Here is a 27,579-nt window from a genome sequence, read left to right as displayed (position 1 = left end):
TTCTTTGTAATAATTAAAATTAATTAAATATTGGAATGGACAATTATATTAAATTTTAAAATATATATTAAATATGTTTAATACCGTATTAACAATTTCTAATTTGTTAACCTACCACGGGAAAATAGAGCAAACATAAGAGAAAGTAAAAAACAAAGGAATTGTAGCATTATAAAGAAAGATGCACTATTCAGTATTCACTACGTAAGAAATGAGCTTAAACAAAAATGATTACTACTAATAACGTTTAAAATAAACACGTGAGTCGTGTAGATGCGCGTCTTCCTAGTTCCCAATAATTCATTTTTATTATCCCTGCAAGAAATAAAAAAAAAAAGCTATTATTATTTAAGGCCATGCTGAGTGAAGCCTTTATTCGTCATTTCATTTCTGAGTTTCGTGTTTCTCTCTCTATTCTTTCCTTCTCTGTCTTCCCCCTCTCTTCGGTTCCGTGAACCCAAATTCGAAACCCTAGAAATTCAGCTTCCAGAATCTGACAATTCCTCTATTGGAACCCGAGATTTTCTCACCAAGTTCGTCCAATTACTCACTCAATCAAACTCACATACTGTAATCCGCGCCCCGAATTTCCCATTCCCACTTCGTCCCAAAACCCTCGATCGGCGTCAATTTCCGAACAATTCGATCGATTTAGCTACGGTGGCTCTCGCGCATGGGTAAGATTTTCCGAGAAACCGCGAAGCCGTCCTCCAAGTCCGCATCGCCGTCTTCGTCTTCAGCTCCGGTAACGACGTCGTCTACTTCCGTCACCGAAACAGTTAGGGGGTCTCATCATTTCAAGATCACGGGGTATTCTCTCTCGAAGGGGATTGGGATTGGGAAGTACGTGGCCTCGGATACGTTCTCGGTTGGTGGGTACGATTGGGCGATCTACTTTTACCCTGATGGAAAGAGCGTTGAGGACAATGCCACCTATGTTTCTCTATTCATCGCTCTCGCCAGCGACGGCACCGACGTTAGGGCGCTCTTTGAGCTGACCCTTTTGGATCAGAGTGGGAAGGAGAGGCATAAGGTCCATAGCCATTTCGAGAGGACGCTTGAAAGCGGGCCGTACACGTTGAAGTACCGGGGGAGCATGTGGTATGTTCAATTTTATGTCTTTTTTGTTTGGGGTTTGGCGATTTAGAAAAAAGGTTTTAGTCTTGATTTATTTACCTCAGCCTTTGTTTTCATTTATATAGTTGTGGATTTATATCGATTTTATACCTGTGGTTCCTGTAATTATTGTTTGGAAGTATGTTTTCGGTATGTGTGGCGTTTGAATTGGTTTCGATCACTGTGCATGTATGTTAACTTGTGGTGTTTAACTGTGACTGATAGCTGTTATGTTTATTTACAATAAGTGAATTATTATGTTGATTTTAAGTAATTTGAGTACTTCTTCCTTGGGAAATCACCCATCTATTTTGTTTTGAATGATGCTGTTGGGTTACCATTTTACGTGATCTGATCATTTGGTATGCGTTTCATATGTTTATGGGGATGGTTCAGCTGTGTGACCGGGCTATCTGTGTTGATGTTATGGAAATGGTTAATGGAATACTAATTCGAGGAAGAGGTGATTCGCATGTTGTTTAGGAGTAATTGCATGCAAAACAATTACTTCAATAATGTGCAAATTTGTCACTAAATCAATTATGTTGGTATGATTTTTTGTGGGCATGATGTAACAGGAACATTTGTGGCCTAATTGGTTTTTATTTTCATTTCATGTTTCTAAATTTTCTCCGCCTTTGGGGTTTGTTTTTTATGAAGGAGGCAGTGAAAACATTTTTTTTTATATTTCTTTTACTGTGTTCTTCCTGTTTAGCTTACAAAATTTTGAAATAGACAACACTAAAAATGAAATAAAAACAACCAGATCCTTATTTGTCTCATTTGTGGTTTATGTGCACCCATGCACACACAAGTGCTTGTTCTAAGCCAGTCGAAAGAGTTTGGGAAATGCTGATTGAGAGTTTGGCATTGTGTGTTTCAGGGGTTACAAACGGTTCTTTAAGAGAATGGCTCTAGAGACATCTGACTACGTTAAAGACGATTGTCTATCTGTGAATTGTAGTGTTGGTGTTGTGAGATCACGCACAGAAGGCCCTAGAATCTATTCTATAGCAATTCCACCATCCAACATTGGTGAGCAATTTGGTCAACTACTGCAAAGCGGAAGAGGAACTGATGTGAGTTTCGAAGTGAATGGAGAAATTTTTGCAGCCCATAAATTGGTAATAGCTGCACGATCACCCGTTTTCAGAGCCCAACTTTTTGGTCCTATGAAAGATCAGAATACCGATTGTATAAAAGTTGAAGATATGGAGGCTCCAGTCTTTAAGGTATGATTAAATGCTTTTTGTGATTCTTTTTCAATTTGCTTTGTGTTTCCGAATGCTTGGGGTTTTGGGCATTAGCATATTTATTATATTTTCAGTGCAACTAGGTATCCTTTAAATATTCTCCTTTATTCATCTTTTAGAAGAGAGAGAAAATAAAAAACAAGTAACTTACCTGATTTTTTTTTAAATTAGTACGTGAAAGTGGGTATTCAAATTAATTAAATAATAATAAATCCTTAAAAAGGCTGACTAAAAGACTGAATTTTAACGGACAAGTAGCATTTTTCTTATATTTTTTGTTGGGCGTTGTGTGTTTTTGTGTGCATTGTTTTTTTTTTCCTGTAAACAAGAGAAAAGGGAGAAGGAGGGGAGGGGGGGGGGGGGGAGATTGGGTGTACATATGCTCTGGGCTATAGTCTGGCTATCTGGGACTCGGGGTTTGTTTATTGTTGTGATTTGTGAAATGTTTTCTGCAGGCATTGCTTCATTTTATGTACTGGGACACTCTACCTGATCTGCACGAACTCACTGGGTTGAACACAAAATGGGCAACAACCTTGATGGCTCAACATCTTCTAGCAGCAGCCGATCGGTATGCCTTAGAGAGGCTTAGGATGATGTGTGAAGCGAGTCTATGTGAAGATGTTGCAATAAACACTGTTGCTACGACTTTAGCTTTAGCAGAGCAGCACCATTGTTTTCAGCTAAAAGCAGTCTGTCTCAAGTTTATTGCAACCACCGAAAACCTCAGAGGTGTGCTTTTCTTCCCTGGATTTCTACTTCTTTGCTCACGAAATATTAGAATAGATAAATATGGTTATTAGGGATTGTAAATAGTAAGTGCCTAGTGCTGGAAATTCTTATGTTTAGTAAACCTGGATTGGTTTGAATAGAAATATTGATTCACCTTTATTTCTTCATCAACTAAGTATTTCCCCCGTTTGGGATTTTCAGCCGTGATGCAAACTGATGGGTTTGATTACTTGAAGGAAAGTTGCCCTTCTGTTCTGACAGAGCTATTGGAGTATGTGGCTAGATTCACTGAGCATTCGGACTTCATGTTCAAGCACAGGAATGATGTACTCCTTGATGGCAGCGACATAAATGGGAGGCGGGTGAAGCAAAGACTTTAACAAGTCTGTGTACACTGTCTGAACTGAAACTGCTTTCTGTAGAGTCCCCTTTCACTCTCCCTTTTTTAAAAAGGATAGCGAGATAAATCTTTTATAGGATTTAGTGGCAATTTTTAATTTTCTTAGCTAATTCATGTGTATGAGACGTAAATGTAATTTGTGATTTTACTTACTGCTCCGTTTGACTCTCTAGTTTCTGTAATATCTTCAGTTCATTTTCGCTTTTTTGTGAAAGAAACGTGTCTGAAAGTAGTGATCACTGATAAGTGCCGCGTGTGTTCACGGTTCATGTATTCGTTTGCTGTTATCATCTTAAAGACGTGGGAAGGGTATTTTCTGATGACATTCTCCCTCTTTTGTCTTCTAGTTCTGACAAACATGTTTCCAGTACCCTTCCCTTATTGTCAAAGCCATTGTATGACTGTATCAATGTGTGCCAAGCATCATTACTGCAATACCCTCGGTAATTGTGTTGTCATGATTGTTATGTTGCTTAACTAATGATTTATCTTATATAAATAAAACTGTTGTGTAACATAGTATTTAACACCCTTGTTATATGTGTGTGTTCCTATAAAACTATATGTTGCGACCAAGTTACTTGTTCTCATCTTTCTTTAGATTGTTGTTAATAAAACCCACAAAGGGGAGATTGCTGCCTTTATTCTTATTCAACCTTGGAGCCAGCCACAGCCAGATTGCTGCCTCTTGCGACCGAACCACCGCCCTTGGCCGTCACCTTGCAATGGACGCCTTCAGAGTTGCCGCCAATTTCTTCGACATACTCTGGAAGGATTTTGCCAAGGACGTGGTCACCGCCACCCTCGATTTGACTCCCCTCTTCGCGCAGTTTCTGCACTACCTCTTCCCCGCTCAGGCTTCCGAGCTCGAATTACAGCACAACTCAACAACGACGACGCCAGTAACGCTTTCCAAAAACACGAATGTGCCAGGGAGTTTGTATCGGTCAGTCTTGACGCTTGATTGATTTTACATTTATTTTTAATTTTGATGATGATGATGATGATGATGATGATGATGATGATGATGTAGGTTCATGGGCTTTATTTGAGTGCATGTTTAGTGATATCTAAGGTTTTGGGTGCGGCTGTACGGAAACATGTCTACTCTTTTGACCAAACCTGGGTAACTCATCTTCGGCAGAAGATGAAATTCTTTTCAGGCGGAGGTTCCTGAGAGGAGGAAATCATCATTCCTACCCGAATCCGAGGGACCTGATGTATACTCATGGGTCACATCATGTGCTCCTGATCATGATGCAGAATGTGTCACTGAGATATTAGTTAGAGGGTTTTGCAGGGGCTCGATGATGCCCGTGCTACCAGAAAATGAACAAATATGCATTGACCTCATCCTCTCAGAGTACAATCCTTTCAAGCTTATGAAGGATGGAAAGCTGGTGGCTTACCCATGGGACATGCCTCCTCCTTATCCAACAAATTCGGCAATTCTCTCATCTTCGTTGTCTTCTTCGCCGTTCTCACATATTCATGCACTCCTTCCTTTGAAGAAGAGTGAGCCCTTGAATCTCTCCGAGTCCCTGCGCAGTTACTTTGTCCTCAAATACTCTGAGAGCATGGCAAAGAGAGTAGAAGGCCTTGTCGCAATGGTACACAAATTGCACAATCAGATGCTGCGTGATGACCTTTCTCTGCCCTTTCGCCGTGACTGCCTCATCCGTTATTTCAAATGCCTTTGCATGATTGAGCCTTTCTTTCCTATGAATGGCTCACCCAACCCACCTATCTTTGTTTGGTACAATGCAATTGACCCGCAACAGGACTCTTCTCAACATAACATCCATTTGGAGAAGGCCTCTGTTCTCTTCAACCTGGTAGCCCTCTGCACCCACATTGCTCTCTCCTGCGATCTCACCACCAACCATGGCCATCGCCTTGCCATGGATGCTTTAACTTGGATCTTTCGACTGTGGTTGAATTCTAACAATGTATCTGGCACGTTTGACTTGTCCCAACAATACACCAGTATGATAAACAATGAGATTGACAAGTTGAAATTGAAGTTTTGTCATCCCCAATCTGATGTATCATCATTAGCTGGATACCCTGTATGTATAATCATCTACCTTTTCAGTTGATCTTTTCATTGTACGATTGACTAATGTCAATCTTGATTTGTTTTGTTTGATTGAAATGATGCAGGCTTCAACTTATGATCCATCGAGTGATGTCACCGAACAGATTCTTTTAGGGTATTGGAAGGCTCACTCCCTGCTTGGAGTGTTTTGTGAAGCACCATGCTTGGACCTTCTCTCTGAGGTTAGCCCTGTCAAGATTAAGGATGGAAATCTTGTGGCCAATGCAACCTGGGAGGCACCAAATTTGGCATTGGAGAACATGAGCTTGCAGGAGACACAACATTAACATTCCCGTTGAGAAAAACTAAACAAGCTTTAGAAATGAACTTTTTTACTTATTTTTAAGTGGATGTTGGAACTTTGTTTGTTGATGCTAGAACTCTTCTTATGAAATATTATCCTAGAACTCTTCTTATGAAATATTATCCTCGTGATTTTGTTGGTTGATGTATGAATATATTCCTTTTTATTCATCACCAAAGCAGCGATTTGAATGCCTCTGATATTTTCTTGTAGCTATTGGTAGATATTGTTACATATTGGTAAATTGAGCTTGTTCAGTGTTTCCAATTTCCCATCCATCAAGGGCTAAAAATTTTAAACAAGCAGATAATATAGTTTCATTTAGAATCATTCTTATTTTTTGATGAACAAATTATTACTATTATTAAATGTGTACTTTATCTTTTTTAGAACAAATTAATAAAGAAACGATCTTATGATATGAGATGAAGCGAAATAAATGAAAAAAAAAAAAAGCACACTGCATTAATATAATATATGATAATGATAATGCATACATAATTTGATAAATTTTATATTTTATATTCTATATGAGATGCATGCCATGAATACATAATATGTAAATACACTAAGTGGTATTGTACTTTCTTGGGGGCTTCTTTCTTGACCATGAATTGTTAGCTGGGCTTCTTTCTTGACCATTAATTGTAATCTGGAGAGCCCCGGGGGGGGGGGTTCTCCGAAAAGTTAGGGAGGGTGTTCTCCCCCTGAGAGCTTGAGGAAGTGTTCTTTGTAGAGTTGGGGGAGGGGGAGGGGCGAAACGCAGAGTTCATTTACCCGCTGAAGCAATCTCCAACAAGTATATGATAAATCATCTTTGTAGAGGTGGGAGTGGGAGTGGGGGTGGGGGTGGGGGAGGGAGAGGGGGAGGGGGTTAAATTCGAAACGCAGAGTTCATTTATCAGCTGAAGCAATCTCCAACAAGTAAGGGTGTGTTTGGGGTTCACGTTGGAGAAGAGAAAAGCTCGTTTAGGTGCTTTGAACGTATCATCTTTATGTTTGGCAACTCTTTAAAACTCTGAACCCATAAGTGATTTTGCCTCTTAACCTGCGTTTACAAGAAGCTAAAAATTGTAGCTTCTGCGTTTACAAAATCACGTTAGTGTTGAATTTATTTTTTTTATCAATTCTACCCTTTATTTCTTTACTTGTAATCTCTTTAGTATTCAAATATTTTAAATATATAATTATATTTTTTATTAAATTTTTACTTTTGAGTTTGTATAAAAAAATTATTTTTTGTTTGACTATTAAAATTTGTAAATATAATTCTTGTATATTAATTTATTATTATAATTTTGTTATAATATAAATTATTAATCCCATTAAAAAGAATAAAATAAATAAAATATTAATTATAACTAAGAATAAAATTATAAATAATTAAAATTTATAGTTTAAAATAATATTAAATAAAAGAGTACCAAGAGTACTAAAAATTTATAAGTAATATAATATAATAAAATATATTTTGATATATTTTTCATATATTATTTTTGCTTTTGATATAAAAATATATTTTACCAATTTTTATATATTATTTTTATTTTAGTAAGTAAATATTAATTTTTTTATAAAATTAATTAATAATATCTATTTAAATATCTAAATTAAAATAATAGAATAATATAAAAATTTATTTAAGTTGATGTCTATTTTAGTAATTTTTATCTAAAAGTAATTTTAAATAGTGTAATCCAAACAATATTTACTTTACTATAATCTATTTTGATATAAAAATTACCAAACATAAATCACTTTAACACAAACTTACTTTTCATCAAAATCAAGTTTGCAAAATCAATTTTATACAAACTCTCGTTTACAAACTGAAATCCAAACACACACTAAGTATATGGTAAATTATTTGGTGCTTCTATCACGTCTACAAACGATCCTCTCAAAACTTTTTATGCTATAATTGCGGACTATACCCACTATATTTTTCAGGTATTCTACATCCTTTATCATCTCTGTTATCACCATATATATATCGTGGTTATTTGAAGTGATCACCCTAAGTTTGGGGCCCGGGATGGGCTGTCTAGCAATCAGCTCGAAATGCAAAATGTGTTGACCCCGTGAAGATCTGAAGCAGCCTCTGATCATCTGGTGCTGGGGTAAAAGAATGTGGATCATTCTTAGTCTTCAACCAACCTCTTAAATCTTCTTGTCTATAAGAGCGTATTGTTGCTATGACATATTTCACCTCGTATACTTCGGCAGTGGTTGTGACTTTATAAATTAGCCATTGTTCTCCACCAACAAATTAGCCATTGTTCTGCAATCTTTTTAAAAATATCTTTTGAGTATTACACTTTATATACTATGTACTCCTTATGTACTCCTACTAAAAAAATTATAACAAATAAGCCTACATCTACTATTGATAAAAAAATCTTGGTAACAATAATAAATAAATAAATTAAAAGAAACAAAATAATTCAGTTAATAAAGCTTATAGTAGAGAGAATTGCAGTAAATTTGGTTGGGAGGAAACAAAGAGATACAAGTAAGGGGGTTAAATTCGAAACGCAGAGCCCATTCACCTGCTGAAGCAATCTCTAGCTGGTGCCTCCTCAACATCACGTCCACAAACGATCCTCTCAGAACTTCTAAGTTATAATTGCGGACTATACTCACTGTATTTTTCTGGTATTCTACATCATTTATCATCTCTGTTATCACCACATATATATCGTGGTTACCTAGAGTGATCCCCCTAAATTTGGGGTCCAGGATGGGCTGTCTAGTAGTCAGCTCGAAATGCAAAATATATTGACCCCGTGAAGCAGTCTAAAGCAGCTTCTGATCATCTGGTGCTGGGTAAAAGAATGTGGATCATTCTTAGCCTTCAACCAACCTCTAAAATCTTCTTGTCTATAGGAGCGTATTGTTGCTACAACATATTTCACCTCGTGTACTTCGGTAGTGGTTGTGACTTTATAATTTAAGGTCAAGTCCCCTGAAATCTCCACTAACAAATTAGCCATTGTTCTGCAATCTTTTTAAAAATATCTTTTGAGTATTACACTTTATATACTATGTACTCTTTATGTACTCCTACTAAAAAATTATAACAAATAAGCCTACATGTACTGTTCATAAAAAAAAAATCTTGGTAACAATAATAAATAAATTAATTAAAAAAAAAAGAAAACAATTCGATGCTTATAGCAGATAGAATTGCATAGTTAGAAATTGGATAGTTGATCATTTGGTGCTGGGGTGAAAGAATGTGGATCATTCTTAGCCTTCAACTAACCTCTTTAATCTTCTTATCTGTAGGAGTATATTGTTGCTACGACATATTTCACCTCGTATACTTCGGTAGTGGTTGTGACTTTATAATTTAAGGCCAAGTCCCTGAAATCTCTACCAACAAATTAGCCATTGTTCTACAATCTTCTTAAAAATATCTATTAAATTATTACACTTTATATATTATGTACTCTTTATGTACTCTTACTAAAAAAATTATAACAAATAAGCCTACATATACTATTGATAAAAAAAAATCTAGATAACAATAATAAATAAATAAATTAAAAAAATAATTCAGTTAATGAAGCTTATAGTAGAGATAATTACAATAAGGTTGGTTGAGAGAAAAGAAGGAGATTGAGGTATATATAGAAGTTAGAGATTGAAAAAGACAAAAAATTTCAATTAATCTTTTTTCAAAATTTTCTTCTGAACAAGGTTAATATAATAATAACACATGCAACTAAAACAATACGTCATTTTTGTAACTTTCCATTACTATCCTTAAGTTCAAAATTTCTACTAAAACAATTCATCATTTTCATTCCTTTAAAAATACTCTTTTGCGTAGTTAAATACAACGTTCAAATTTTAATTCTTTACTCTTTTAAAAAATAAACAATCATTTTTTGTTTTTTTTTTTTCACAGATATATTTTTTATTGCATAAAAAAAAACTTTATATTTGGTAATACATTATATCAAACAATCTTTTCTTGTTGCTCGCTTAATTTTGTAGTATTTTATTATTGTTTTATTTTAAAATCTATTAAATTTTTAGATGCAATTATTTTATAATTTTCTTAACATAAAAGAGTCTATTTTTAATTTTAAATTTTTATTTAAATAAAAAAACTATATTAAACTCAAATTATAAGACTTATCTATTTCAGACTATAATGTGCTTAATGTTACATTAAATTATATTAACATCGTAATTGTTTTCTAAGAAAAAATGCAATAGAGTTTTTGATACTCTAGTTAGATATATTAAGGATAAAAAATTATTAATAACGCATCACGATCATATTAATGAAATATCGAATAATTTTTTATCATTATTTCTCTCAGTATGAACTTGGGATCATAACAAATAATAGTAAACTTTAATATTCTCGCTTTTTATTAATATTGACAGAGTCCATATTTTTTTTTAATTTCATTTTACCTTTGCAAGTTGCAACAATATGCTGCTGTCATGTGATCATCATAATGTAAATATTTAATTACAAATTTTTTTTAAAATATTTATGAACTATCAAGAATGGGCGAAAGAGTATTGTATGAAATTCGAATTGATAGCTCATAAATATTTTGAAGAAGACTCGTAATTAAATATGTTGATAGTTTTATTTTTAATGCATAGAATAAAATATATATTTTTTTATTTTTAAATTATTAATTTTTTTAATAAATTTATTTAAATTATGTCACTCTGATTCGAATTACCCTAATACTATATGCATGTATAATTCGAATTAATTTGATTCAAACTCGCTTAATACTCATGCATATATAATTCGAATCAACCTGTTTCAAATTACTATGGCTGTCAAAATGGTGGCTAGTTCGAATCAGCTTAATTCGAACTAGTGTGGGTCACATGTAGTTTGAATTAATATGATTCGAATTACTCCTTGAATTAATCATGCATAATTCAAATTGTATCCATTCGAATTACTTTGATGAGGACTAATTCGAATTTAGATGATTCGAATTACTATTGCTTTAGCTAGTTCGAATTGTATCCATGTCACATTTTTGGTTTTGGTAGAATCGTGTAAATTCTTTTTCCATTTGATTTAATATAGTTTTTTATCCTTAATTTTCATTTTAATGCAATTAAAGAATGTCATGTTACACATTTTAATTGTCAAATTAGTAATTAGTCATTAATATTGATAATTATATATAAAATAGATAAAGTGCTTAAAGGAATGAGAGAGATAGAGAAAGAAAGAGGAAGGATGGGAGAACTCTTTAATTTTGGAGAGAAAATTTTGATTTCAATTGCAATGAGGGAGTGACATGTCATTTTGGTTGTAAAATTAGTAGGGAGGAATGAAGAATTCTTTAATTTTGGAAGGAAAAATTTAATTTCAGTTATAATGAGGGAGTGACATGTGATATATTTTGGTTGTAAAATTAGTAAGAAGAAAAGGAGAATTCTTTAATTTTGGAGAAAAAGTTTTGATTTTAACTACAATAAAAAATAATATATGACACATTTTGGTTATAAAATTAGAATATATAATAGATAATAGATATTAATTAATTGATAAATTAAGAGTATTTATAAATAGAGGTATCTTTTATAGTGCCTAACATTTACATATAAGATTCAAAAATAAAAGAGTGAGTTCTACTTTGCACTCTATCTCTATTTTTGGACAAGTTAGACAAATTTTATAACCACAAAAAAATTATCCTTAAACAAAAAAAAATAATATTTTTAAGAAAATAAATAAAAATTATTTATATTGTATACAAAAGAACAAATTAAAAGAAAATATTTAAATTTTAAATATAAAAAATTATACATATAATAATTAAGAAAAAAATAACACAACCACAAGAATCCCCAAACTTGGGAATTATTGGTTTTATTATTGAGGGATGTAAAATAATAATCAGTAATGGGTAATTAATATTGAAGAGACAGAATATATAAGTGTTCGGTAGGTCGTGTACTGGACGGTTCGGAAGGATCTCCGGATCGTGTGATGGGGCGTGGCCTGGATGCGAGTCGTGTGGGGCAAAACCTGAGTAACCGACGTCCTGAGCTCTTCGTGTGGAGGAGGGGGTGTCACCTGCAAGGACACTCTGACGCTCTAGTCAGTCAAGTGTGCAGGTGAAAAGGTGAGAAAAAGGTATGTGTCGTACCTTGGGGGGAAGGGTAGGACCTTCCCCATATATACCGTGTCAGAGGTGGGCCCTGCAAGGACAGGCCCACCTTCTTCGAGGCTTCCTTCGTACAGCTGTAGCAAAGCTGTCAGGGACACGTGTCCGGGTCAGCTACTGAGCGCCTCACTCCTGACCGTTCGGGTCGGGTGGTGCTCGGGTCGGGCCGGCCCGCAAATGGTTTGGTCCAGGCCGTAACAATGCCCCCAACTCGCCAGCAATAGTCGTGAGGGTTGTTGGTGGCGTGTTATCTCTTTTCGTGTGTTGTCGTCAGGTCGGCCGCCCGTGGAGGAGACGTGCCTCTTACGCGCGTGTCTGTTCGTTGCTGAGGTGACCGTTTGTCGCCTCGTTCCTCACACTGAGCATTAAATGCTCATAATGGGTTGGAAAAACCTGTGCACAAAGACCATTTTGCCCCCAGTCCTTTTGCGCTTTGCGTAGCAGTTTTAAACAGTTTGCGTTTGTTTTCCTCTCCCATTCTCGCTTCTCCTATCTTCATCTTCTTCTCTCCCAATATCCCAAAGCATCATTTCTGCATCTTTGTGCATTTCTTTCCCTTTCAAGTCTTCACAACTAGTCTAGGTAAACATTAATCCCTTCTCTTTCTGCTTCAAGGTTCTCTTATCTTTTTTATTGGTTTTTCTGCGTGCTTGTTGCTACGTGTTTGCTGCTTGTTTGATTTATATGCTAGATAGTCTTTAGTGTCAAGTAGGTGCGTAAAGGGAGTTACCATTCCAGGGTAGGCTTTTGTTTGAGTTTTGCCTTAACCATGCTTGATCTTAGCTATTGAATAGGCTTAAATGTAGTTTCTGGGTTTTTCCGGACTCCTGACCTCATAGACTAACCGAGTGGTATCCCCACTGTAGGTATGCCTCGCGTCGTTTCTCGAGTTTCTCCCTCCGCCATGAATTATGACCCATACGCCTGGGTAACTTCCGACGTGAAGGACTCCCCAAACCAGATGGGCGAGGAGGAGCTAACGGAGTTCTGCCAAGGTGAGTACTTGTGCGGAGGAACAGACGAGGAAGCCAATTACGACGTCTTTGTTCCTTTCCCCAGCGAACGATTATACGAAATTAATTTCCATTCCCCCCGGGTTGCTGACTGGATCTGGTTTTACAAGACCATGTTCACCCAGGTGGGGGTTCGCATCCCGTTTTTTGCCTTTCAAATGGCGCTCCTTAACCGGATATCCGTGTCGCCGTCGCAGCTGCATCCGAACAGTTGGGCTTCCATCCGCTGTTTCGAGATGGTATGTGAATATCTAGAACTGCTGGTGTCTGTTGATATTTTTCTCTTTTTCTTCAACCTCACGAATCCTTCCAAGGAGGGGAAAGCGAGGAAGGGGTTCATGTCCTTCCGATCTGCCCAGGGTCGGAAGATCTTTGGCTTGTTCGAGGACTCTTATCATGGGTTCAAAGACAAGTATTTTAAGGTGCATCCGGTTAAAGGTCGCCATCCCTTCTTGTTGTCGTTGGAGGGGGAGCGCCTCATCCCGACGTACTGGAGTTTCGGGGTGGGGTCTAACACCTTTATTAAGGTGACTTATAAGGGAATGTCTGTCGTGGATAAGAGGATTGCCGACGTGTTGTCACGACCCCAAAATGAGTCATGACCGGAGCTCAGGAAAATAAACCTATAGCAAACCTAACATACTCAAATATAAGTTGAATAAGCAAGTTACAAATATTTTACAAGTTCTAAAATAAATAATTATATATTTTTGACAAAAAAAATTAAAATAACTAAAAATGATTGGATCCTGCCTGTGACATATGGAGCATACACTTCTAGGAATTCGACAAAGAATAGGTACTCATTGTAGACCGTTACTCTTGAATAGAAAGTCTCACATAGTCAAATATTTGTTCCTGAAAAATATTTTTAGAAAACGGGGTGAGTTTTGCAACTCAGTGACTAGACAATACATCTATAATCCACATGATACCATATAAATATTATTATCAAAGTAATATTAATTAGAAAGTAATAGTTGATAATAATAGGTGAATCAATAAGGGAGTTCTCATACAGAAATTAAATCAAAAGTCCACACATGGGCGGCTCCACCTCTATGGGTAGCCCTTTCCTCTTGTGTGTCCTAATAGAATAACAGATCTAACGTGTGGCCTACACGTTAGGCTAGCAACACCCCTGCTAGCTGGAGTCTGAGTCAGATGCATCTAAGTTAACGTCATAACCGCCGTTAACTACGGTTTTCTAATACGAGCCTCCCAAACCAATTCAAAACATATAGTTTCAAATACAATAAATCTTTAATCTCTCAAATATATAAAGTATCGAATCAAATCAATCAGATAATACTTTCTTATCAGAAATATTTTCAAATCATACTTTTTCAATCATAGAAACATATTTCATAATTTCTAAGTGAGTGCCAACAAATACTTTAATACTTCAAAAGTATATATTTGAATAAATCAATATTCTAAAATAATATAAAGCTTTATCAAACATATATATAGTCTCATGTAAAAATTTCTAATATATAAATTTCATAAGAAGAATTATTCAGCTATAATAAATCAATTGTTATAATCAAATCAAAGTTCTTCAATAATAGTTTTATAAATATAATTAAAAACTGATAATAGCATAAGCTAAGAGCTTAACGATTATAAATGTAAAGCCTACTCACAGCATGGTCCTAACGGACCGAAGAGACCCAACCCGGAGTATCGAATTCAAGATAAGGAGGATTGAAGTAGAATAAAACGAATGAGTGCAAAATTTGGACCGGAGTAGCAACAAAATGGAGCTGGCGATAGTCCCAAAAATCTAAAACAGGCAAAACTAAAATCGAATTAATACAAGGACAAGACAAATTAAATGGTGGCATAATAGGACATGAAAGTTAGAGCAGAATCAAGGAAAAAGGCTGGATCGGGATAATGACAGGAACAGTTCAGCTTCGGTGGCAACAACAACTTGGTTCAGGTACATCCGAATGGCGACAGGAACAACGCAGCAGCGGACGGTCCCTCCTTGGCATTTCTTGGCGGCAGAGGCGCGGCGGCCATGGCAGCAGCAGCAGCGGAGATCCAACGGTGGCAGAACCTCCCTGCGACCACATCTCTCTCCACGCGCGTTCTGTTTCTCTCCCGACGACAGATCTGGCGGCGTGAAATAGAGGCACGAACGGCGGCGATGGTGGCTGGGCTTGATGGCGACGACCTTTCCCGTGGCGGCTCTGGGTTGAACGGCGCGTCTTCCCTCTGTTTGCCAACCTCCATGGATGACAACGATGAAGACCTCGACGATGACGACAGCGACACGGGACGATGACGCCTCCTTCTCCTTGTGCGGCTCTCTCTCTCCCTCGGTTCTGGCCTTCCTCGCGACGACACGACGGCAGCGACGGTGGCAGTAACGCCCACCGGCGCCACCTCCCTTCCTTCCTCTTCTCTTCCCTCTCCGGTTCTCCCCCTCTTCTCTTTTCCCCTTGTTGTTCTTTTGTTTTGCTGTTGGAAGGGGTAAGGGCGGCTAGGGTTTTGGTGAGTGTGTGAGGAAGTGTGTTATGTCAAAATTAGGGTTAGAATTTTGGTTTGGAAAAGAAAAAGAGAAGGGTATTATAGGGATTTTACACGTGTTGTGGGCCGTTTTTGGGAAGAACCATGTGAATTCCCACCTCCTTATGGGTGACCGGGAGGTCGCCAGGAATTATGTTTGTGAGTTACTCTGCCTTGTGTTTTTGCATTGTTATTGCTTGCTCATGCCGGTTTGTGTTTTTTGCTATTGCTTTACTTGCTCATGCCGGTTTCATGACTAACTTGGTTGCTTATTTGTTTCAGCGGAGATGTCTGCTTCGGTGACAGGGCTTGAGGGCTTGTACAAGACCTTCTTGGAGAACAGTGATGAGGAGAAGGCCGACGAAAAGGTTGATGGGAAGCCGGAGAACCCTTCTGAGGAGAAGAAAGATCAGACGGTGCCTTCAACTCGTGACGCTGAGATGTCCGACAAAAACTCTGTCGGGGCGCATGCTTCCCCTATTCCCGAGGAGACGGCCGGCGTTGGGCATTTGTCCTCCACCCAACAAGAGGATGATGACTTGAAGCTTATCCCCACTCCCAAAAGACAGAGGGCATCCTTCAGTCCTGAAGGAGCTCTCACCGCGATGGAGAGAAACTTCGATGCTGGGGCTTTCATAGACTCCCAACTGATCCCCGACATGGAAGATCACTTCCTCGGCACCGAGCTTGCGGGGCAGGCGAGGTGGATGTACCGTACGCTTCTCCGCGGAGCTGTAATAGCTCGGAAGGCCGAGTTCGAGTTGTCGGGGATGCAGTCACTACGCAGGAAACTCGAGACTGCTGCCAAGGCCAACAATGAATTCAAAGCTCAAGTTGAAACACTTCAGGAGCAGCTGTCCGAGACGGGGAAAAAGCTTAAGGCTGCCGAGGAGAAAGCTGCGTCTGCCGAGGAGAAGATGAAGACCTCCGATGCCACCGTGTCCCGTTTGACCGAGCGGGAGATGACTCTGGAGAGTCAACTCAGTGCCGCGCAAGGTCGGGTGGTGGCTTTGGAGAAAGAACGCGACGTGGCCATCTCGTCGGCTAAGGCCTCTCAAGCTGAGGTTGAGGAGCTCAAAAAGAAGCATAAGGAGACCAGAGAGCAGGGGAAGAGCGCAATCTTCATGACTAATGAGGCCCTTAAGGCCCGGGTGAAGATCGTGGCTCCCGACTTCGACACGTCGGCAATTAGAGTTTTCAAGACGATCAAGGATGGCAAGATTGTTGAGATGCCTAGGAAATGTGCTCTTGTACCTTATGCTTTTGTATGGATTTGTGGTTTTGTTGTAGAACTTGTGAAGCTTACTTTGTTATACTTTGAGTTGCTTGGTCGACTTTTGATTATCGTCTTCTTTGCTTATCTGGTAGCATTTTCGTTTTGTTTTGTTACCGTTATGTCAGCGTGAGCTTTCGCTCATGTTTATTTACCGTCGTGTTGGTAATTCGGCAAGGCCAGGTCGTGGCCTTGCTATCGTTGTAGCCGTTTGTTATGGCTTTGATTTAGGTGGTTCCCGGGATGATCAGTCCCGGGGTGCCGTATCGCGGTTCCGTTTAATGCGTTGTGGAACTCATTGTCGTGTGATATGTAAGTAGGGAAGAAAGAAAGGAAAAAAAATAATAGAGAGGTAATTTTTGACAAGTAAGCAATAATCGGTAATTAAACAAGTCTATTACCATGGCGAGTACAAAGGTAAATAATTAAGCTCGTTAGATCGCCTGGCCCGCGTGCTTGAGCTAGGAGTAAAACCTTCTCAGGTTACCTGCATTCCAAGTTCTCGGGACCTCCCTTCCATCGAGCTTCTCCAATTTGTAGGCGCCTTTACCAATCACTTCTTTGACTTTGTAAGGGCCTTCTCAATTCGCCGCCAGTTTGCCTTCTCCCTGAGTCGGTAGCCCGATATCGTTGCACTGTAGGACGAGGTCGTTTGGCTCGAATTCCCTCTTGAGCACTTTGGTGTTGTAGCGCAAGGCCATTCTTTGCTTTAGTACTACTTCTGACAAATGGGGCATCTCCCTGGTCTCATCTACTAGGTCCTTCTCTACCGCTTCTTCCACCCCCTTGAGAAGTAACCGTGGGCTCGGCTTGCCGATCTCTACGGGTATCATTGCGTCTACCCCGTATGTCAGGTGGAAGGGGGTTTCTCCCGTGGCAAACTGCTCGGTTGTACGGTAAGACCAGAGGACTGAGGCAAGCTCGTCGGCCCATGCACCTTTTTTTATTGTCCAGCCGCTTCTTGAGGCCCAGCAAGATGACCTTATTTGCGGACTCGACTTGCCCGTTTGTCTGGGGGTGCTCTACCGAGGAGAACTTCTGTTTGATGCCCAAACCAGTGAGAAACTTTACAAACTTCTTGTCAGTGAATTGCGTCCCGTTGTCTGAGATGACGACTTCTGGGATGCCGAACCGAGTTATCACCTGTCTCCACATGAACTTTCTACAATTGGATGAGGAGATAGTGGCCAGTGGCTTGGCCTCTATCCATTTGGTGTAATGGTCGATGGCGACTATGAGATATTTGATTTGCCCCGGGCCAACCGGGAGAGGTCCCAAGAGGTCGACTCCCCATTGGGCGGAGGGTCGGGAGGACATCAGTAGGCTCAGTTTGGTGGCCGGTGCTCTGTGGAAGTTGGCATTCTCTTGACACTTGACGCATTTTTTCACGAACTCCTTGGAGTCCTCCATCATTGATGGCCAGTAATATCCGGCTTGGATGAGCTTCCTTGCTAGGGCTTTGCCCCCGATGTGGTGACCACAGCACCCCTCATGGACTTCTCTGAGTACGTAGTCCATCTGGTTGGGATGCAGGCACTTCAGCAAGGGTTGGCTAGTCCCTTTTTGAACAGTTGGTCTTGTATTATTGTATATTTGGCTGCCTCCCTTCTCAACGCTTTAGCTTCCTTCTCATCTTCAGGGAGTTTGCCATTCTGCAAGAAATCAGTGATGGAGTCCATCCAGGAGGGGCTTATCTTTTTCAGGTGGAGGGCAACTGCTAGTTCTTTTACCATGCCTTGAATGAGGGACCAGTTGCCGGCTCCAGGTTTCATGCTTGCTAGCTTGGATAGGAGGTCTGCCCGTGTGTTTCTTTCCCTCGGAACGTGTTAGACCATGACCTCCTCAAACTGTTTGCTCAGTTCTTTGACCTTCTCCAAGTACTTCTGCAGCAGCGAGTCTCTGGCTTGGTAGCTTCCGTTTACTTGCGAGGTGACGACCTGTGAGTCGCTGCATACTTCCAGCCTCATGACCCCGACTTTCCGAGCTAAGATCAAGCCCCCTAGAAGGGCTTCATATTCCGCTTGGTTGTTCGATATGGGAAACTCGAACTTGACCGATTGTTCGTAGATGACTCCGGTTGGACTTTCTAGTTGGAGGCTCCGCCCACATGGAGCTTCCACCGTGTGCCCGCGTCCTCGGTTGGATCCCCGGTTACTTCCACCAGGAAGTCTGCCATTGCTTGTGCCTTAATCGCATGTCGAGGCTCATATCTTAAATCGTACTGGGATAGCTCGATGGCCCAGGTCATCATCCTTCCCGCTAGGTCGGGTTTTTGGAGCACTTGACGAATTCCCTGATCTGTTCTCACGACCACTTGGTGACCTTGGAAGTATTGCCGTAGTCTGTGGGAAGAGGTCAGGAGTGCTAGTGCCAGTTTCTCCAACTTGCTGTACCAAAGTTCTGCTCCTTGCACCGCTTTACTCATAAAGTAAATTGGTTGCTGAACTTTCCCTTCTTCCCGCACCAAGACCGCTGCCAGCGCTTCCTCCGTTATGGCTAGGTACAGGTAGAGTGGTTCTCCGACCACGGGCTTACCGAGTACAGGTGGTGTTGCAAGGATCTCTTTGAAATGATTGAACGCTTCCTTGCATGCCGGGGTCCATTCAAATACTATCCCCTTTCTCATAAGGTTGAAGAAAGGCAGGGCCTTTGCTGCCGACGCCCCAAGGAAGTGAGATAGCGCAGTGCGCCTTCCCACCAGTCTTTGGACGTCTTTGACGCAGCCCGGACTCTTCATTTGGAGTATTGCTTGGCATTTTCTAGAATTGGCCTCCATCCCGCTTTGGGTTATCATAAATCCTAGGAACTTCCCGGCCTCCATGGCAAAGGCACATTTGAGAGGGTTAAGCCTCATGCCGTGTCGTTGGAGGGCCGCAAACACGTTTCTCAGGTCGCTTAGGAGGTCTTCGGGCCGGGTGGTCTTGGATAGGATGTCGTCCACGTAGACTTCCACCGTTTTTCCAATGAGATCGCTGAATATCATGTTCATCAACCTTTGGTATGTGGCCCCCGCGTTCTTCAAGCCAAAGGGCATTACCTTGTAGCAATAGATTCCTCCTGGCGTTATGAATGCTGTTTTTTCTTCGTCTGGCCGGTGCATCGGTATCTGATTGTAGACGGAATAAGCATCCATAAAGCTCAGATACCGGTACCCCGCCGCCGCGTTGACAAGTGCATCAATGTTGGGTAGGGGGTAGCAATTCTTGGGACATGCTTTGTTGAGATCAGAATAATCCACGCACATCCTCCATTTTCCATTGTGCTTTCTTACCAGGACTATGTTCGACAGCCAGGTCGAGTAGTCAAGTTCCTGGATAAATCCTGCTTCGAGGAGGCTGGCCGTCTGCTTGGCCACCTCCTCTACTCTTTCCTGTGACATCTTCCTCCTCCTCTGAGCCACTGGTCTGGCTTCTGGCTTGACGGCCAAATGGTGCGACATGAGTTGAGGTCTATCCCCGGCATGTCGGCTGGTGTCTAGGCAAATAGGTTGCCATTGGCCCTGATCATTTCACTAAAGGTTCCTTCAGCTCGTGAGGGAGGTTTCTGTTCACGAAGGTGAACTTCTCCTCCGTGTCGCCAACTCTAAACTTCTCCAGGTTCCCTTCTGGTTCGGGTCTCGGCTTGTCGCTGACTCTGGCATCCAAGTCGGCGAGGAACACTCCTGATGCTTTTTTGGATTTCTTTCTTAATGAGAGACTGGCATTGTCGCAAGCGACTGCCGTTTCCAGGTCTCCTTTTACAGACCCTACCGATCCATCTTCAGCTACAAACTTCATTATCAGCATCCTTGTGCTGATGACTGCCCCTAGGTCGTTGATGGTCTTCCTCCCTAGGATAACGTTGTAGGCGGTGGAGTCTCGTAGGATCACGAACTCAGCCATTACCGTTCTTTTCCCTGGCCTTGCCCCCACCGAGATCGGCAGGGAGATTATCCCATCCGGCTTGATGAAGTGGTCGCCAAGCCCTACAATGCCGTGCTGGTGGGTCTTTAAGTCAGTGTCCCGCAGGCCCAAGGCGTCGAACACATTACGGAACATGATGTTCGAGTCTGCCCCAGTATCTACAAGGATCCGCTTGACGAGGCCGGTTCCCACTCTGGCCATGATGACCATGGGAGGGCTTTCCGCGACCTCGTCAAACTATTGGTCCTCCGGGCCAAACGAAACGGATGGAAGTTTCTTGGGGCTTCGCGCAGAGGATGAGGAGACTGCCAGGACTTTGGCATCTTTCTTGTGTGCCGACTTCGACCTAGGTGCCGCGTTTCTTGCTGTTACTACATTCACTATGGTAAGGCCATGGTCGTTGTCCTCCGGCTCGTGTCATCGCTTTACTGCCCGGGACTTGTCCTCCCCCTCGTGGTCGCGGTTCTGCCTCCTCGGCTCCCTAATGAGGTGGGAGAATTCGGCTAGCTTTCCATCCTTGATCGCTTGCTCCAGCGCATCCTTCAGGTTGAAGCAGTCCTGTGTCTTGTGCCCGTAGCCCTTATAGTAATCACAGTAGAGGCTCTTGTTCCCCCCTGTTCAGTCCTTCAAAGGTCGGGGCTTCGACAAAATTTCCTTCTCAGCTATTTGTTGGTAAACTTCCATGATTGGTGCAGTGAGGGGGTGTAATTGGTGAACTTTCCAATCCGAGGAAACTGTCTGGACGTCTTGCTCGGACCGCCGTCTCTGGCGTGTTCCTTCTGTTTCTCCCCGCTACCGTGCTGCCTGGGTTGGTTGTAAAAGGGCTGCCGCTTGTTGGCAGCCACGACTTGACTGACTTCTTCATCATTGATGTATTCTCTGGCTACACTTTGGATCTCCTGCATTGTCCACACCGGCTTCATGGTTAGGTGCTTTTTGAAGTCCTCGTTTTGGAGTCTGTTCGTCAGACACAGACTAGCTACCGAGTCGGTTAGTCCGTCGATCTCTAAGAACTCGTCGTTAAACTGGTCTAAATATTTTCTGGTCGGTTCGCCGGGCCTCTGAGTCACCCCGAGCAAATTGATCGGGTGTTTTGCCTTTGCGATTCTGGTTGTAAATTGGGCCAGAAAAGCGCGGCTGATGTCCGAGAACCTGGCCACTGAGCCTTGGGGGAGGTTGTTAAACCACTGTATCACAGGCCCGGCTAGGGTAACCGGGAAGGCGCGGCACCTCACTTCGTCTCCCACTCCCTCCAGGTTCATCCTGACCTCAAAGGCCGTGAGGTGTTCTTGTGGGTCTTGGGTTCTGTCGTACCTCATTTCCATTGGTTTGTCAAAATGCTTTGGCAACCGGACCTCGAAGATGGAACGATGGAATGGGGTGGCGCCCATTATCACGGGTCGCCATGTTCTTCTTGGTCTCTCCTCGCCATTTCCCCGACCTCGCTCCGTGGTACGCCTCCTTTCACGTCGTGCATATATGAAGGGGTCACGGTGCCTTCTCAGCTGTTCCTCTTCCTCCCGGGAGCTTTCGGACTTCGTTCGTGGGACGAGCGTTTCTCGGGAGTGGCTTCTCGAAAGAGATCGGGAGCGGCTTGGTTCAGAGCTTCGGCGATGCTCCTGATTCGCCAGTTGGCGGTCCAGGTGCTGCATCCTGTGGCGCAGCTCTTACATTATTCTGGCTTGGTTGTCGCCAGGTCCCCCGAAAGGGCGTCCTTCGCGAGATCGGGATCTCGTGCGTTCCTCGGTGGAAGCCATCGAGGTCTCCCCCCTGTGGTCGGCCTCGTGGCCTGTGCCGCCGGGGCCCCTTGCGGTCTCCATTCAGGCGCTGTTGGGATCTCTACAGACAGCGCCAATGTTCGGTAGGTCGTGTACCGGACGGTTCGAAAGGATCTCTGGATCGTGTGATGAGGCGTGGCCTGGATGCGAGTCGTGTGGGGCAAAACCTGAGTAACCGACGTCCTGAGCTCTTTGTGTGGAGGAGGGGGGTGTCACCTGCAAGGACACTCTGACGCTCTAGTCAGTCAAGTGTGCAGGTGAAAATGTGAGAAAAAGGTATGTGTCGTACCTTGGGGGAAGGGTAGGACCTTCCCCATATATACCGTGTCAGAGGTGGGTCCTACAAGGACAGGCCCACCTTCTTCGAGGCTTCCTTCGTATAGCTGTAGCAAAGCTATCAGGGACACGTATCCGGGTCGACGACTGAGCGCCTCACTCTTGACCGTTCGAGTCGGGTGGTGCTCGGATCGGGCTGGCCCGCAAATAGTTTGGGCCAGGCCGTAACAATAAGTATTATTATTTAAGTAAAATTCAACCATAAATATTCTCTGTGCGTGAAATCTAAGATTTGGGGTAGTTTAATTATACTTATACTATTTAACATTATAAATTAGGGACATTGGTGTGTTGACAAAGATATTTTGTTTGCTTACTTGGACTACAATTGCATCTTTAACTTTGAATCATCATCTTAATTCTTAAACGTTTGGTACCTAGTGAAGTATTTATTTATGTCCCTTTATTTTTATAATAATAATAATAATAATAATAATAAGTTATGTTTGTAAACTGACATTAGATGGTATTATTGTTGATCTTCAACTACTTTTGTACTATAAAGTAGAACTTTAAAGGTGTTCATACCCTGGGTCGAGCTATCTGACCCGGGATGATTGGCGACAAAGCGACCGACTTCTTCAGGTCAGGCTATCCGACCTCTTCTTAAAAGAGCTTGGACGAATCTACAGAAAAGCTCAGTAAATGGCCCAAATAGAGGAACACGACCCAAATCCAAAGGAAGTCCAAGCCTATAGAGATAAGGGCGGTTTCCTTGAAGATAAGCTGACCTCACTCGAAGATAAGATAAGATAACTAACTTATCTTATCTAAGAAGGTCACTCTACACCATTATAAATACACTGGGACACCTAGGTATAACTCATACTCTTATTCTACTAAAAATCTGCTTAATACCCATGCTAACTTAAGCATCGGAGTCTCTTGCAGGTACCCCCCACCCTCCAGTGACAAAGGATCAGTAGTGCAGCTAGATCAACAAGTCGGACATGACAGCTCTGGCCGTCACTCACCAGCCGAACACGTCAGCACCGACCAGTACAGAAGATCTCGTCCGAGATCGACCTCCAATTACAGGTAACCCTCGGAACATTGGCGCCGTTGCCGGGGATCCTGGAAGTCGTCCCATCACCATGGCGGACAACCATGACAACGACCATGATTCAGATCTAGAGGACAGAACGTCGCACAAAAACGCGGATGCTACACCAAAAGATACTCTGAAATTTAACGGAGACAAAAACTCATCAAATTCAGGAGTAATAGAAGCGCTTCAAGATCGTTTAAAGCAACTTGAAAAAGAAAGCCAGCATCAACGAGAAATTGGCAAGGATCTACAAAGAGAGGTAAGGCGACGTCGAGAATTAGAAGATAAACTCCTACAACTCGAAGCCGATCTCAAAGCAAAGGCTACCCGGACCACCCCTGAGGACAAATCACGCAAAGATCAAGATCCATTCACTAGGGAAATCATGAAAACTAAAATTTCTAAGGATTTCAAACTCCCAAATATGACTTTGTACGATGGCACTACAGATCCCAACCATCACCTCAGCAACTTCAGAAGCAGAATGTACCTCACCGACGCCTCAGACGCTGTTCGCTGCAAAGCTTTTCCAACGACTCTCACGAAGACAGCAATTAGGTGGTTCGACAATTTACCTCCTAAGTCCATCTCAAGCTTTGACGACCTAGCCAAAAAATTTTTGGCCAGATTCTCCATCCAAAAAGACAAGGCTAAGCACGCCCCCTGTCTATTAAGAATCAAGCAAGGAGACCGGAAAAGTCTTCACAACTACATGGAAAAATTCAACAAAACGTGCCTAGATATACAAAGCTTGCCAACAGAGGCCGCTATCATGGGCCTCATCAACGGCCTATGAGAGGGGCCTTTTAGCCAATCTATATCAAAGAAATACCCCACATCTCTGGATGAGGTGCAAGAGCGGGCGGAGAAGTACATCAACATGGAAGAAAATTCCCGACTTGGAGAAGCCTCGAGATCCGGTTTCACCTACCGAGATAAAGATAAAGAATCCAAGAGGAAGGAAGATCGAACAGGGGAAAAAATAAAAAAGTATCATAATTACACCCCTCTTCAGGTGTCCCTTGTGGATTTATACAAAGAAGTCTGTAACACAGAAAAGATACCCCAGCTCGACCACTCAAAGGCAAAAGAGGAGGAGGAAATCGGAACGAATACTTTGAATATCATTGAGTCCGAGGGCATTCCACCAACAAATTCTTCGACTTAAAAAATGTCATAGAAAAACTAGTGAGAAAAGGAAAACTAGATCGGTTTCTGGCCACCCGAGATGATGAACAAAGAAAGAGAAGAAGGGATGAAGATGTCAGACGAACTGAGCGATCACCTCGTATGTCAGAAAGATATGTCCATATGATACACGGAGGATTTTCAGGAGGAGGAATCTCCAAATCATCCCGCAAAAGATATCTCAAAGAAGTATATCATGTCGAAGGGAAGAAGGAAGCATCCGACATCCCTGCAATCACATTCACCAAAGAAGACGCATCCGGTATCATCTCAGGACACGAGGATCCCGTGGTCATCACCATCATACTGGTAAACGCCAATCTCCACCGTACATTAATAGACCAAGGGAGCTCCGCCGACATCTTATTCAAAACTGCCTTCGACAAGCTCGGCTTAGAAGAAAGGGAGCTTAGAGCATACCCGAACAGCCTGTTCGGACTGGGAGATACCCCAGTACAACCACTGGGATACGTGTCACTACATACAACCTTCGGAAAAGGGAACCAATCCAGAACACTCAAGATAGACTACATCGTGGTCGACGTGAGTCCAGCCTACAATGCCTTAATAGGTCAGACAACACTAAATCAACTCGGCGCAATAGTCTCAACTCCACATCTATGCATGAAATTTCCAACTACAGAAGGGATAGCTACGACAAAAGTAGATCAAAAGATGGCACGCCGCTGTTATAACGAAAGTCTAAACCTTAGAGGCAGAAGAGAAGAGTTCCATACAATTGAGCTTGGCGGAGTTCAGAGACGAGAAGAACTCCGTCCACAGCCCGAAGGTGAAGTAGAGAAAGTTTAGATCGGAGACACCTCGGACAAAACAACTAATATTGGCACGATCCTGAAGGGAGACGCAAAAGAATCACTAATACAGTTCTTACGAGATAATGTTGACCTCTTCGCATGGAAAGCTGCAGACATGCCAGGCATAGACCCCAAGCTAATGTGTCACGAGTTAGCGGTCTATCCAGGATCTCGGCCGGTACAGCAGAGACGAAGAAAACTTGGGCCAGAACGATCCCAATCTGTGGAAGAACAGGTACAAGCACTACTGGAGGCAGGATTCATAAGAGAAGTAAAGTACCCACTATGGCTAGCTAACGTCGTCTTGGTGAAAAAATCAAATGGGAAGTGGCGAATGTGCACCGACTACTACACCGATCTCAACAAAGCCTGCCCAAAAGATCCTTACCCACTCCCAAGTATCGACGCTCTGGTAGATGCTTCCTCCAGATATAGATACCTCTCATTTATGGATGCATATTCTGGATACAATCAAATCCCCATGTATCTGCCAGATCAAGAAAAGACCTCGTTTTTAACACCAAAAGCAAATTACTGATACATTGTGATGTCTTTCGATCTCAAGAATGCAGGAGCTACTTATCAAAGGCTAATGAATAAAGTCTTTTCAAATCATATCGGAAAAATCATGGAAGTCTACGTGGACGACATGTTAATAAAGACACAAAGTGAAGAGACATTATTGTCTGACCTGGCCCAAGTGTTCGACACTATAAGGAAGCATGACATGCGACTCAATCCCGCAAAATGCACCTTTGCAGTAGAAGCGGGTAAATTCTTAGGGTTCATGCTCACACAAAGGGGAATTGAAGCAAATCCAGAGAAATGACAGGCCATACTCAACATGAAGAGTCCAACTTGTGACAGAGAGGTACAACAACTCAACGGGAGATTGGCAGCATTATCCAGATTCTTAGCAGGATCAGCAATAAGATCTCTCCCCCTTTTTGCCAATTTAAGGAAAGAAAAGAAGTTCGAATGGACAATGGAATGCGAGCAAGCCTTCCAGGATTTCAAAAGTTTCCTGGGACGACCACCTATCCTAACTCAACCACGAGAGGAAGAACCACTCGTATTGTACCTTGTGGTAGGAAGTCGGGCAGTAGCCTTAGCACTGGTTCGAGAGGACGACAAAGGGCAACAACATGTATACTTCATTAGTAAAGCGCTACAGGGATCCGAGCTGAACTACCAAAAAATAGAAAAGTTTGCCTATACTCTCATACTGACATCTCGATGACTTCGCCCGTACTTCCAGGCTCACACCATTAAGGTTCGGACCAACCAGCCCCTAAAAGGGATATTGCAGAAAACAGATCTAGCAGGCAGAATTTTACAATGGGCAGTCGAATTATCCGAGTTTGACCTCCAATATGAAGCTGAGACAGCCATCAAATCACAGTACTTAGCCGACTTCATTGCAGAATTCACAGATACCCTGGAAACCCCCACAGAATGGAATCTCTACATGGATGGTTCCTCGAATAAGATTGGAAGCGGCGCAGGTATGATAATAGAAAGCAACCAAGGAACCCAAGTTGAGCTTTTCCTCAAATTTGGGTTCCCAGCCTCAAATAATCAGGCGGAATATGAAGCGTTACTAGCTGGTTTGAAGCTGGCTAAGGAGGTTGGAGCTCAAAAA

At 41.8% G+C, this 27,579-nt stretch overlaps 2 protein-coding genes across 3 annotated transcripts; both read left to right on the top strand.

The window, feature by feature from the left end:
- The first annotated feature begins 267 nt into the window (after nucleotides 1-267).
- LOC148554427 (BTB/POZ and MATH domain-containing protein 2-like) lies at nucleotides 268-3,824 on the top strand. The gene is made up of 4 exons (XM_016349372.3): nucleotides 268-1,101; nucleotides 2,000-2,348; nucleotides 2,825-3,101; nucleotides 3,303-3,824. The coding sequence occupies exons 1-4, from the start codon at nucleotides 674-676 to the stop codon at nucleotides 3,479-3,481; spliced, it is 1,233 nt and encodes a 410-aa protein (XP_016204858.1). The 5' UTR covers nucleotides 268-673; the 3' UTR covers nucleotides 3,482-3,824.
- A 24-nt stretch (nucleotides 3,825-3,848) lies between these two features.
- Nucleotides 3,849-6,170, top strand: LOC107645362 (uncharacterized). Of its 2 annotated transcripts, XM_016349373.3 has the most exons (3): nucleotides 3,849-4,447; nucleotides 4,535-5,570; nucleotides 5,665-6,102. In XM_016349373.3, exons 2-3 carry the CDS (start codon nucleotides 4,809-4,811, stop codon nucleotides 5,884-5,886), a joined length of 984 nt encoding a protein of 327 aa, XP_016204859.1. In that variant the 5' UTR covers nucleotides 3,849-4,447; nucleotides 4,535-4,808; the 3' UTR covers nucleotides 5,887-6,102. The 2 variants fall into 2 exon arrangements, with proteins under 2 accessions (XP_016204859.1, XP_020959383.1); XM_021103724.2 differs by having other exon boundaries at nucleotides 4,152-5,570; nucleotides 5,665-6,170.
- The last annotated feature ends 21,409 nt before the right edge of the window (nucleotides 6,171-27,579 follow it).

Source organism: Arachis ipaensis, chromosome B6 (genome assembly GCF_059453495.1).
Source record: "Arachis ipaensis isolate K30076 ecotype BB chromosome B6, ASM5945349v1, whole genome shotgun sequence".
NCBI lineage: Eukaryota > Viridiplantae > Streptophyta > Magnoliopsida > Fabales > Fabaceae > Arachis > Arachis ipaensis.
The sequence above is the reverse complement of the archived record's forward strand: the minus strand, read 5'-3'. Positions and strand labels throughout refer to the sequence as shown.

Bases quoted from the DNA above. Each gene is read 5' to 3' on its own strand.
- LOC148554427 (XM_016349372.3), top strand. From the start codon at position 674: ATGGGTAAGATTTTCCGAGAAACCGCGAAGCCGTCCTCCAAGTCCGCA. The intron at 1,102-1,999 runs GTATGTTCAATT...TGTGTGTTTCAG, and splicing joins AAGTACCGGGGGAGCATGTG to GGGTTACAAACGGTTCTTTA. The intron at 3,102-3,302 runs GTGTGCTTTTCT...TGGGATTTTCAG, and splicing joins AACCACCGAAAACCTCAGAG to CCGTGATGCAAACTGATGGG.
- LOC107645362 (XM_021103724.2), top strand. From the start codon at position 4,809: ATGATGCCCGTGCTACCAGAAAATGAACAAATATGCATTGACCTCATC. The intron at 5,571-5,664 runs GTATGTATAATC...GAAATGATGCAG, and splicing joins CATCATTAGCTGGATACCCT to GCTTCAACTTATGATCCATC.